This window comes from Mycosarcoma maydis, chromosome 7 (assembly GCF_000328475.2).
Source record: "Mycosarcoma maydis chromosome 7, whole genome shotgun sequence".
Lineage (NCBI taxonomy): Eukaryota > Fungi > Basidiomycota > Ustilaginomycetes > Ustilaginales > Mycosarcoma > Mycosarcoma maydis.
The window spans coordinates 781,963-794,312 of record NC_026484.1 but is presented as its reverse complement, the minus strand read 5'-3'; the positions used below and the strand labels follow the sequence as shown (position 1 = coordinate 794,312).

Below are 12,350 nucleotides of genomic sequence, written 5' to 3'. Positions count from 1 at the left end.
AAATGGTTCTCAACCAGGAAAAGCTTGCCAAGCTCCAGGCTGCCAGCCGAACCGGTACGTTTCTCCCAATACATCGACAATGCGATCAACTGCCTGCGAACAATGAGTACAGCAACGACGTCTCGTCCTTGTCTCGCTCAAAATCACATATCACTGCAGCCATTCCGCAGAGCGGTACAGTATGCCTGAACGCAGATGACTGACCGTTCTTCTTTCCACGTAATCCTTCCTCTGCACCTACCACTTGATATCCACTTGTTCTTCTCCAACTTCATTTGCCTCGCCTCGCCGCAATCGAATTTCACTTTGCCCCCCGACTCCGAACATCGCTATCGCCATCGCCACTGCTTCTGCTTCTTGGGCTACATACCGATCAATACACATACACGCGCAAAAACTCGAAACGCCTCTCCACGAATCCAACGCCTCTACATAACTCCTTTCGGCCATTTTGCACAGGTGGTAAGGGTACCCCGCGTCGTAAGATGGCCCCTAAGCCCAAGGGCCCCGGTGGTGAGGACCCCAAACTGCAGGCTGCTCTCAAGAAGCTCCAGGTGGAGCCCGTCTCTGGTGTCGAGGAGGTCAACATGTTCAAGGAGGACGGCAACGTCCTTCACTTTGCTGCTCCCAAGGGTGAGTTTTTAAACAACGCTTTGCCGCATGGTCGAAAGCAGTGGGCTGCTGCGCCCATATCAAAGTGCATACCGATTGGGATATAGTCGGTGCGCGTTCTATGGGTTAGAAGGGACGATGGAGCCCATCTGTACTTGGCCGAACCCAGCTGGAATCGGACGGCCCGTACCAGTGCATAGGTGCTTGGCAGAGGCATCAAATTCACAGGCTTCGATCCGTCAGATTCTGGCAGACGGCAGATCAATCGATGCTGTCACGGTGAAACACACGAGACTTTAATCGGAAGTTGCGACGCCTAGGACAGGATGCTCGCGCCACGGCACACTTGCCACCATCAAGCCTCGCAACCCTTAGGATCTACAGTCGTCGCTTTCCTTTCGGCGCTCCCGATGATCGTGACGATGTGCCGCATTTTTCACCGTGATTTATTATTGTTCCGTACAAACCACTGACAATCACCGCTTTTCATCCCGTTTCTCTTCTCTGCGTCAAATCTCAGTCCACGGTTTGCCCACCTCCAACACTTTCGCCGTCTACGGCAACGGCGTCGACAAGGAGCTCACCGAGCTCGTCCCCGGTATCCTCAACCAGCTTGGCCCTGACTCGCTCGCCTCGTTGCGCAAGCTCGCCGAATCGTACCAGGCTATGAACGCTCAACACGCCGCTTCGCAAGCCGCTGCTGCTGGCACCAAGGACGACGACGATGTTCCTGATGTCGTCGAAAACTTTGACGAGGCCGACAAGAAGGAGACCGAGGTCGACAAGCTCGACTAATCGTCCCTACCGCAGCATCAGCAGCAGCATTTCTACCACACTCTCAACCATGAATTTCGGCAGCATAAGCGTTGTCTCTTCTCTGTACCATCTAGCTTTCTTTGGCTGTGACAGGTTGAAAAATGGGAGCACAAGCGAGTCGGTTCCTTGCAAGGTTCTCTTTGATTGTTCCCTCACATGCGCCATAAACCACACACACACACCCAAAATTGACACACAATCTCGTTGCACAAGATGATCTGCGTTGCTTGCAGTGTGGGGTTGAGGCTGGTACTGCTGATAAAGAGGGGCGAGAACAGCGGAGCGCTTGGACAAACCCGATACTGGTTAAGTAGCCCGACGCTCAATAGCTGATAGCAAACTTGTTCGTAGCACCCTTCTCCAGCGCGTTCCTGTAGCTCTGCAGCTTGCTCAAGCTTTTGAGCCACTCTACCGTTTTTGGCCAGTCCTCCTTGCGCTTTCCGGCCGAGGAGATACCAGTGTCCATGTAGAAGGTGTATTCCGCGCTGAAAGCGCACATGATGTCGGCAGCGGTGAGCCTTCCGGCTACCAGGTATGCATTTGCGTTTGGGGCCGAGAGGGTTGATTCTAAGAGATTCAGGTTGTTCTGGATGTTGGCTGTCATGCTGTCTTCGATTACGTGGGCGGTGGTGGGATCAGCGAACCAACGAGGATATACAGCTGCGAGGGTATGCACCATCATGCCTTCCGAAAACGAGATCCAAGCTTCTATATCGCCTCGTTCTTGCCAAGAATCGAGAGATCCGAGTAGTTGACTTCGTTCACGTGAAGATGCATACCGTTCAATCAGATACTTGACGATCGCGCTCGATTCACCCAGTCTGACATCCCCGTCGATGAGATATGGCGATTTACCCAATCGGTTGGACGAATCGGTTTTCATCGACGCTTCCGCTCGTTTGCCATCGATGCGCGAGTAATGTCTGAGCTCGTAGGGTAACGAGAGCTCTTCCAATACCCATGCCACTCGGAACGCTCGCGAGTTTTCCAAGTAGAACAGCGTTCGGTTCGAGTCAGAGGCAGACATCCTGTTTTCTGCTGGACCATCAACGCGAAAGAGTCGGCGGTAGTAGAGAAGGCAGAGGTTAGCCACAGAGAAGGCAGACTAGGCTGCAGGCTCAGATACACTGCATGACGCTGGTCGCGCTGCAAGTCAACGAAGATCAAGTCGCCTACCCAAAAGGTGGCGAGACCGCCAGAGTCACTGAGTGCGGAGACACGAAAGTCGCGTCTTATTTACGAAAGCGACTCGACTTAGGTCAGCGAGGAAGATCCACGATCACATTCACGAATGACGATTGGCGATTGACGATTGACGATTGACGATTGACGATTGATGCTGGTTCACATTTCGCCCTTCAGAGGAGACCCCGACGCACCGCCTACCAATCCATCCCCGCTTTGGGCTCAGCCTGCTGGTCCGTAGACCATTATGCGTTCTGAAGTTGGGTGCAAGGCAATGCCACCTCCTCGATGAAGGTCGCCCCTTAGGCGCAGTCAATAAAACAGCGCACTTGTCTCTCGGCGGGAAGATTTGGCCATTCAGAATAACGGCTCAGCTTCTCAAACACAACTAAGATCTCTACCTTCCATTCCCGCAGTAAGGCTGTACACGACCCCGATGATGCTGTGCTTTCCACTACAACCACAGGGATCAGGCCATCACATCCAGTTCTTCTGTACTTTGCTACAGACAAGGAGAATCTCTGACCGGTGCGCGATACGTTCGAAAGCAGCTCAGGCGAGCTTTCCCTCGGCCCATCGGTTGGTTTTGAGTGCCATTCTAATCAAAAGGGGACGTGAAGCGAATCAACGATGGTCAGCAAGCGATGGTCTCGGCGATTTCGTGTCTGCAGATGCATACTTACTCGACAGCAGCAGAGCCCCAATCTAGACCGTGGTTGTGACCCTTGTTAGCGCCCCTTCCGACACCGCTCCTCTCCAATGCCTGGTCCTCGGTGAGCGCAGTCAGCACGCCCAAAATCACCGGTACGCCCGTGTCCAGCCCGATCCTCATCAAACCGGAACAGCACGATTCCGAGATATACTCGAAATGCATTGTTGACCCTTTAATCAGTACACCGATACCGATGACTGCATCGAGAGCTGCTTTGCTGGCCTTTCCTGCTGTTGCTGACGACGTAGTAGGTGTGGCTGGCTTGCTATCGTCCAGGAGTGATGTAGCGCCCATGAGATCGGATACGTTGGAAGACGCTTGAACCTGCGAGGCCGAGATCAGGCGCGAAACGCCGAAGGGAAGCTCCCAAGATCCTGGAACGGATTCGATGACAATGTTCTCGGGCTTTACGCCAGCTTTAGTGATCGAGTCCACGCAGCCTTTGACGAGCGGGGTGATGCACTCTTCGTTCCATCGCGCGTGCACGATACCGATGCGGAGCTTGTCGGCACCGGGAAACGAGGTGGGTGCCGGAGCGGGGCCTTTAATGCTAGCCATGTTTAGGAATGCTGTGGCGTTGGTAGCAAGTCGAAGGTCGGCTGTCAGAACAAGGTGCGTCAAGAGAGAGCAAAGCAACGACGATCACAAATGGGAATCACCAATCACCAATCACCAATCACGAATGGGAATGTGTGTCTCGTGGCTCGCTCGCGACTCGGTTGTGAGTGTCCAGGTCTGTGCGTTGAAAGCCTCGAAACTGCGTCCGCGGCAACAGAGCGACTCAGCTTGCCTGGCAGATTTGGGATCGGATCGTGGCCGATCCGAGATGGATGGCAGGCAATAGACATACTCGATCGGCAAGCTGCTGCTATTGCTCGTGGACGGGTTGTCAAATCACGAATCGTGAATATGTGTGCCTCCATTTTTCGTCGGTATTTTTTATTTTCAAATTGTGAATTGCGTTGGGTTTCGGTTGTGACGGTCAGACCTGATTTCCCTGCCTCCCGATCGTCGTTATAAATATAAACGGACCTTGTCCAGTCTGCCCGGCGCCACTCGAGCCTGCTACTACCACCTTCACGCTTGCTCCCAGCATTGCTCGACACTCCACCACAGACAGCTAGCGTGACAGCCAAGGAACCCTGTAAGTGAGATCCAGCTGAGCGACAAGGTGTGACGACGTCTGTGATCTCTGTATGGGGTCTAACAGAATCTGCTTTTTTTCCACCGGAAGGGGAAAAGGCATTTTAACCGGATTACGGCGATTCGTGCTTCTGCTCTTTCTGTTTGTTTGGCCCGTCTTGCTGCGGATTACACGCAGAACGGTTCACCAGTCACAAGCTGACCAACGAGCGCACTGATCATCGCTCACCTCGCTTCCACAGGATATTCCGTATATCATCGTCTTTTCCCACCTCGGCCGTCTTTTCGCTTCAGCTCTACCGCAACAAAAAGTTCGACATGAGGACATCTGCGCTCCTTCGCTCATCCTCTAGTCTCCTTGTGCGATCCCAGCGAACGACTGCTGCAGCTCGTCTCCTCCCTTTTCGTGGCTCACGCTTGGCTGTTGCTGGCACCATGTCGGACAAACGCATCAACACTGCCAACGCTAGACTCGGCCAAGTCTCTGGTCAAATTTCTTCCACTCAACCCGTCGCTATGAGCACTTCCTCAGCGAACCGCGCTTCTGCGTCTGCGTCTGCTTCAGCTGGAGGCAGCGTGGACGACAGTAAACTCGTCAAGCTTCTTTCGGAAGGCGGACTGCGCACCATCCTGCTCAACCGTGAGAAAGCGCTCAACGCACTCAATCAGGAGATGGTTGATCTCATTAACTCAGCGCTCGACGTATGTACGCACTCGTCCAACTGCAACGTCATCATGCTGCGTGGAGTAGGACGAGCCCTGTGCTCAGGCGGAGACGTGTTGGCCGTCGTCAAGGCGGCCGATTCCTCTGACCCCAAGGTTCGCAACACCGCATTGGATTTCTTCCAATCCGAGTTCCAGCTCGACTACAAGATCGCCCGATTGGGTGAGGCTGCCAACGCGCACAGTGCCGGTGCTGGTGCCGAGGACGCACGTACCCTCGCCGAGAGGAAAGGAAGCGAGCTGAAGAAGCCCAAGACGTTTGTAAGCGTCATGGACGGCATCACCATGGGAGGCGGCGTGGGGCTGAGTGTTCATGCTCCATTCCGCTTGGCTACGGAGCGAACGCTGTTCGCAATGCCAGAGACGGGTATCGGATACTTCCCGGATGTCGGCGTCACGAGGGTGTTGGCGAGACTGGATGGAAGTATTGGACAGTACCTTGGAATGACGGGTGCGCGAATTTCTGGTCAAGAAGCGTACCTTGTGGGTCTGGCTACGCACTACGTCGCGTCCTCGAGCATCGATGCTATCGCTCATCGTTTGAGCACCTTGCCTGCCGAATCGGCGCTCAACCCGTCGCTCGTCTCGTCGGCTCTGCACGAATATTCCGCCGATCCACTGTCTGCCGTGGAAACGATCGAAAAGTCTGCCTTCTTCGGCGATCGTCGCATTGCTCTCGACTATGTGTTTGGCCAACTCTCGTGCGAGTCCATCTTGGGCTGTCTTGAAGAAATCTCTTCGGCCCAAGCCGATTCACAAGCGGCCTCTGAACTAGCCCTGCTCGGTCTGCGCTCTATTACCCCCGAAGTGCAACAGTGGGCCGCACAAACCCTTGGGGATCTCAAGACAAAGTCTCCACGCTCGCTCAAGATCACACACCAGGCCATCTTGGAAGCGAGGCGATTCGACGTGGAAGAAGCTTTCCGATTCGACATGCGTCTTGCCACCGCCTTCTGTGATCTTTCGATCGGACGCGATTTCTACACTGGCGTTACGCACGTTCTTGAGCGCGATCCCAAGACGGGAAAGCGTCGTACCGGGATTGCTGACTGGGAACCCGCTTCGCTCGACAAGGTTTCCGATACACAGATCCGTGCACAGTTCTTTGCCGATCTCGAAACGGCGAGAAAAGCAGGATTGCAGCTCGAGCTGCCTCAGTTGGACAGTATTCCCAATCCGTTGACGAGCAAAGAAGCTAGACAAGCGAGGGACAGTCTGCTGCGCGGTAAAGGTCCATTGAAGTGGGAACAGAGTCATAATGTGTTTGCGCTGCCGAGCGAGGCTGAGTGCGCGGCTCTGTTGGAAGGAAACCATCCCGCAGCAGCGGCGGTCAAGCCTGATAGCAGCGAGTTGGTCGATTGCCTCAAGAGGCACAAGGGAACTTTGCCTGGCTTGGAGTTCAAGGTGAGAGACTGGATCGAGAGACTCGATCGTCGCAGGGTGTAGGGTGGACACAAGTGTCATGTGGCATCGCACAGTCGCGAGTCTTCTTGATGCTTGTGTGCTGTATGTCTCTCTACTCTTTTTGCAAATCGAGCATCTTGATAGACCAAAGATGCGATCCTTCTTGACCTGTCAACACAAACTGTCGGACGCAAACGTGAAACAATGAGATGCACTGGCCTCGATTAGGCGTTCCAAAGCAATGTCCATTCTTCTCTACCATAGTGAGCAGTGTTATCATATCTGGTGGCATGACGAAAACGTGAAATACCGTATTCCGCGCTGCCCGGTAATGCATGTGCGACCGCCGCAATCACGTCTCACCTCGTTCTCATCCAAATCAACGAGTGTCTCATGGACCATCTTGGCCAGTGATCACATCGACTTGGTCCAAACGCGGACACAGAAGATCGTCGAAACCAGTCTCTCTGAACATGTGGCTGAGCCCGCCGTCGGCATGTGTGCCGTACATTTCACCGCGACGAGCCGCGCTCGAACGCGTGTGTGTCTACCTGCTTTCAACGCGGCAGAACCATTATCAATCACGAATTGCTAGGCTCGAAGCCTCGATGTGAGCAAATCCGATTCTCGAAACAGTTCAAACAACGCATCACGATGGCATGACGTCGACAAGGGTTTTTGGGAACGGATAGAGTGAGAAAAAAAAGTCAAAAAGAAATGCACTGAAGGGGAATCGAACCCCTGCCTCTTGCTATCGCGATCATTGCTGATCGCAGGTGTGCCCCCTTGAGAAATGGAAGGCAAGAATTCTACCACTGAACTATCAGTGCTTAGATGAGAGATACAAAGTTAGTATTGAATATAAACTAGACAAATTAATTCTAGGCCTGTTTTTTGAGAATTGACGCATAACCGGCTTTTAGTGTCGCGCATCAATTGGACAGCATCCAGTTTCTAACTCCAGCTCGAGCTCAAGCGTCCAGACGAGAGATGATTGATCCGAAACTGTGCCCATTGTGGTACGACGAGGGCTAACGAGAAAATTCGGCGGCTCACTGAAAGAAGTCGAAACTGGGGCCGAGTCAAGGAGGTTGCACGCATGGACTGCCTCGTTTAGTGGTCAGACAATCGTGAATATCGGTTGAAAAAAAAAAACCTCTGCGCCGAACGACTGTGGGTCAACGTTGGCAGTGTAAGAATAAAATACAGCTTCTGTGCAACCTGGATACCGCCGAAACATTCACACGTCCTGCCAATCCAATGAGCCGATAATGGCCGTCTTGCTGGGCAGCCTTCCTGCGCTAGGAGAGAGTACGGTTATCTTCTTACGGACAGTATCGATGTCTGCGACGTGAACAAAGCCCAGAATGGGCGCACCGATGATCTCATCGTCGGTCGGGTTTGTGGAAGAATCTGGCTGTCCTGCTCCACCTCCGCCGCGTGGTGGTTGGATGAGAGCCAGGACACTGTGCAGCAAGCTCGTCTGATCAGCCGCCGAGTTGGTCGGATCCAACTTGACAAGCTGCGTCTCGGTGACAGTACGTGACGCCCCGATGGGCAAGGCCGAGGATGGAGCGAGACTCTCTTGGCCGACCTTGTAGATTTCCAGCAAATCAAACGGGATCGTGGTGCTGTAAGGGCTGAGAGAGGGTACGCCACCCAAAGGGTCCGAGTGTCCCGGTAGAACGGGCTTCGGAACCCCGCCGTCCGTGTTGGCAGAACCAGAGGTGGACCCACCGTAGAAGTAGGTTTTCACCTGCAGAGCTTTGAGGCGCGATCGATAGGTCTCGTCCAGCTCGACTACGCCTCCACTCTTGGGAAGCTTGATCACGTTGACTCTAGGTAAGCGCTGTCCTGCTGATCCTGGGATCTCTGCTGTTTCGACTGTGGTGACCGCAGGAGACGCAAACAGCTTGGTCATCTCCAAATTGAGCTTCTCATGGCCGAGCACGACAATCGTATCGACCTTGAACGCTTTGACGCAGTGTTGGATGAAGGCGTATTTGTTACGTGCATCTGCAGTGATAACGCCTGGAGTGTCGATGATGAGACCCGACATGCGTGACCGGAAATCGCGTGCAAATCGGCGTTCGACTCCCTCTGCAAGCCAGTCGACGACACGGCGGAAGTGACGCTCATTTTCGCGTAGGTTTTCCTTTCCGAGCCAGAGTGAGAGCGGAGCCACTCCGTGGGCAGTCGATGTGCCTGGTGGGATCGCACCTGTTGTGCTTGTGTTGGTACCGAATGCGTATGCCGGAGAAGCGGATGGCAACGATGCGAGCGGGAGCGGAGACAGTGGCAAAGCCGACAGACAGCACGGCAGCGGCGGCGCACCATCGCTCGGATCAAGGTTCACCACGACGGGCCACCATCCGGTGATATCGCTCCTCTTTTCCTCCTCGCGCTTCTGCTTCTTGGCTTCTTCTGATAAGTTGTCCTCCATGTTGGGATAGATGATACCGTCTCCACCTGTGCGCAGACTTTCGGCCACTTTGGCCGCTTCGCCTTTCCCAAGACTAGCGACAGCGGGCGACCGAAGCGCATAGTTGGCGAGAAGCTTGACCAAACTTGTTTTGCCTGCCGACTCGGGACCTAGAATCATGACTCTCGGACCCTGTCCCTCGGGTCGATACACGGTGGCCGCCGCCGTGCCACTCGGATCGGATTCGGTCTCGGTATTCGGGTCTGTAGTGCGAGGAGCGATGTAGCTAGGGTCGAGGACCGAGCTCGCCAGTGTCGTGAGCAGCTTTGCATCAGCTCTCAGTGCTTGACGTGCTTGAATACGTTTGCGTTCCAGGTAGAGGTGCAAGTTGGAATATGCCGTATAAACCGGAGATGGTTCCTCGGCGAGGTATTCTGTAGAAGCGGATCCGGCAACTTCGATCTCGGCTCCTCTCCACGAAGAGACAGCAGCTTTAGCCTCATCTCCGAAAGGATACCATCGTTCCTGCGATCCACCAACAAGTTCAGCACCGAAGATCTCGGCATCCGGGTCCTCACCGCTTTGCGTGCGGCCCTGGACGAGTCGAATCGACAGTCTCTCGTGCGGCTCGAGCTCGAAACGGTACTCGGAACGCGGAGGGAGATGAACGCGCCTGTACTGGGACGATCCCTCTGCTTGTCCGTCCATCTCTGTTGTTGGTTGGTGGCGGTGCGATGAGGTTGGTAACGATGAGCCTTTTGGACCCTGCGAACGCGTGTGCTAGTCACGAGTCGTTAGCATTCGTGATTCACGATTGTTTCCCAGTTTATTGGCTTTGCTTTTTGCAAATTCTGACATAGGGATTCTACCCGAATCCCGCGTTTGTTCGGAACACTTCGAATCGGGAGATCATTCACGATTGATTCTTGCTTCAGATTCAATGATACAATGTTAATAATAGCATGTCGGCAGCTGCCGCAACCCCTCCATGCGGATCTTGCGACTGGCGTGTAGAGAACAACCTACATGTGTTAGCGTCGTTCGTCTACCGATGGCACGCTGCTTTTCACCCACCCGGTGCTTTCCGACAGTGATCGATCGTGGTTGAGGAAGTTGCGGGAAGAATGTTGCCCTTTCTAGGTGGCACATTCTTAGCAAGTAGAGAACAAGACTCAAGCTGTGAAGTTGTGGTAGCTTCTGCAACCTGATTCAGATTCACACGTGTCTGATGCCAGGTCGAAAACAGACTGCGGCAAAGATGATCCTCTAGTCACCCGGGTTTGGCGGCATAGGTCGAAAATGGTCAAACACTGACTGCAGATCATGCTCTGTGGTTTGGGCCCGCCTAAACCAACGTAGAGGGACATGGCGGATCTCTAGCACCAAAAATGATGCGCACCGGACAATAAAGCACGCAAGAATCGTTGGATGCATGCACGATTTTCGGCGAGGAAAGTGACAAGGTCAGACTTCGGAACTGCCGAATGTTGGCGGACATCATCAACCACACGCAGCAAACAGAGCCTGCTGGCATGACTCATGTCCACCTATCTTGTGCCAGAAAGGAGTCCAAATGTGAATCATGAATCACCATGTCTTGCCCACCTCGAGCAAAATCGTGAATCCTGAATGCTTCGTTGTCAAGAGCCCAACCAAGCGTGAAGAGAACGCCAAATGGCAGAGAGAGACGCGCGAGGGGCCTGTGCGTCACTCCACATTTGGAGATTTTCACATCTTCCGCCAAAAACAAATAAAAGGACTGACAGCGTGGAAAGCAGAGAGAGACGTGCAGGTAGTTTGACAAAGCTGCGTTTAACAAGGCTTTGTCGTATGGCCATCCTGACCGAATGACAGGCGCTTGATGCCATTGACAGAGGAAGAGCCGTGGCATCCAGATAGCGGCATACACACTGTGGGAAGCGGAGCTAACGGTTTCCTACAGAGAACACAGGTGCAAAGGAGGGTAATGAATAGTGAATTGACCGAGAAGGCTGGCTCCTTCAAAAATCAGCTGTGACGTGCGCCGAGACTTTCCAGCTCGCCTCGAAAATCAGCCGAGCACAACCCCCAAACACATGATCGTGTGAGTTCAGAGCTGAATTATGCGCACGTCTGTGGGTTGTTTCATTTTGGATCCTTGTCCACAACTGTGTTCCGCGAAATGGTGCTAGTCTTCGAGGAAATGGGCGTCGGCCGCACATTCGCAGCACATAGAACCGAGGTGGATCAGACTGGGTTGCGGTTGAGTTTGATCACAACAAGATGAGAACGGCCGGACGAAGTCGGATGCACAGCGAGAGTGCGATTGGTGAACGTAGCGTCATGGGTCGAGGCTACGCCAGAGTCAACTCAATGCATTCGCAAGCGTAGCACTTCCGGGGCGGAGCTTCAGGATCTAGGTGTGTTCTGTGGGGTAAGGCAGAAAACAAAGATAAGAAACGAGGGGGGTTCGCTGCTGGGCTCGCCTCGGCACCGTTTGGGAGGAGGGCTTGCCCGGGGAAATCAATCTCAGTACATGTCACATCCACAGCAGAACAGGGCTGCACCAAAAGACAAGACTTTTTGATCTATCTGGTATAACAGCGACGGTGACAAGGGGGGAAGATGGCCAGCCAGAACGAGAGGTCGCGCGTCTGCAATCGTGATTGCACGCGCAACTTCTAGAGAGAGGAGGGCCCAGATGGCAGGATCGTTGGTTTGAAGTCTAAGATTTTCCCCGCACAGGCCAACGCCGCTGTCCAATCGTGAATCGTGAATGCCATGCCATGTCACTCACCAAAGCCAAGCTCTATTCATAGCCTCACAAAACCTGCTTTTAATATTATAGACAGAGAAAAAAAAAGGCCCTAAAACAAAGCCAGATGAGAGTGGAGACGATCCTACTGCATAATCTTACTAATAAAGTGGACGTGAGTCGCGTCGTAGATGTCCAGGCTCGAAACCGTCGGCAGTCGCAGTTGCCACGCAGCATGGCAGGTTGTAGAATGGACGCACCGAAGCTGGTGATATGCGCACACGGAACAATACAGACAAGGCGAGCTAGGAAGTCAAAGGAAAAAAAGGAAAGATGGAGTCAATTTCTGTCGGAAAACTTGACCGATGGGCCGAGACGGGTATACCTCGTGCCTGCTTTGGCATTTTAACGTAAGTTAACTCCATTTCCACTCAACGCCGACGGTCACTTTGTGAGTCAGTCGTGAGTGTGACTGTGGCTGACAGGCTGCTCGAATGGCTTAGCTTGGCATCTCGCATCGGTGCCGCCTCGTCACTGATGTGCAGTGCGTAACTGCCGCGTCCGTGCCTTCATTCTCAGATGTGGAGCCAACAAGGCAT

General features: G+C 53.6%; 5 protein-coding genes and 1 non-coding gene across 6 annotated transcripts; 2 read left to right on the top strand and 4 right to left on the bottom strand.

The window, feature by feature from the left end:
- Window positions 1-2: 2 nt before the first annotated feature.
- On the top strand, window positions 3-1,407 carry UMAG_03074 (putative transcription factor BTF3a; the record flags this gene model as incomplete). The annotated part of the gene is made up of 3 exons (XM_011391136.1): window positions 3-54; window positions 460-633; window positions 1,133-1,407. The coding sequence occupies 3 exons, from the start codon at window positions 3-5 to the stop codon at window positions 1,405-1,407; spliced, it is 501 nt and encodes a 166-aa protein (XP_011389438.1).
- Window positions 1,408-1,750: 343 nt separating this feature from the next.
- UMAG_03073 (uncharacterized protein) lies at window positions 1,751-2,455 on the bottom strand (the record flags this gene model as incomplete). Its single annotated transcript, XM_011391135.1, has 1 exon — window positions 1,751-2,455. One exon carries the CDS (start codon window positions 2,453-2,455, stop codon window positions 1,751-1,753), a length of 705 nt encoding a protein of 234 aa, XP_011389437.1.
- A 710-nt stretch (window positions 2,456-3,165) lies between these two features.
- Window positions 3,166-3,883, bottom strand: UMAG_10373 (putative 6,7-dimethyl-8-ribityllumazine synthase; the record flags this gene model as incomplete). Its single annotated transcript, XM_011391213.1, has 2 exons — window positions 3,166-3,211; window positions 3,297-3,883. The coding sequence occupies 2 exons, from the start codon at window positions 3,881-3,883 to the stop codon at window positions 3,166-3,168; spliced, it is 633 nt and encodes a 210-aa protein (XP_011389515.1).
- Window positions 3,884-4,903: 1,020 nt separating this feature from the next.
- Window positions 4,904-6,637, top strand: UMAG_03071 (mitochondrial 37S ribosomal protein mS47; the record flags this gene model as incomplete). Its single annotated transcript, XM_011391134.1, has 1 exon — window positions 4,904-6,637. One exon carries the CDS (start codon window positions 4,904-4,906, stop codon window positions 6,635-6,637), a length of 1,734 nt encoding a protein of 577 aa, XP_011389436.1.
- A 676-nt stretch (window positions 6,638-7,313) lies between these two features.
- UMAG_16053 lies at window positions 7,314-7,425 on the bottom strand. Its single transcript has 2 exons — window positions 7,390-7,425; window positions 7,314-7,348 (listed from the first exon to the last, which is right to left on the bottom strand). It is a non-coding gene; the product is annotated as a tRNA-Gly (tRNA).
- A 410-nt stretch (window positions 7,426-7,835) lies between these two features.
- UMAG_03070 (cleavage polyadenylation factor subunit CLP1) lies at window positions 7,836-9,725 on the bottom strand (the record flags this gene model as incomplete). The annotated part of the gene is made up of 1 exon (XM_011391133.1): window positions 7,836-9,725. The coding sequence occupies one exon, from the start codon at window positions 9,723-9,725 to the stop codon at window positions 7,836-7,838; it is 1,890 nt and encodes a 629-aa protein (XP_011389435.1).
- Between the last annotated feature and the right edge of the window lie 2,625 nt (window positions 9,726-12,350).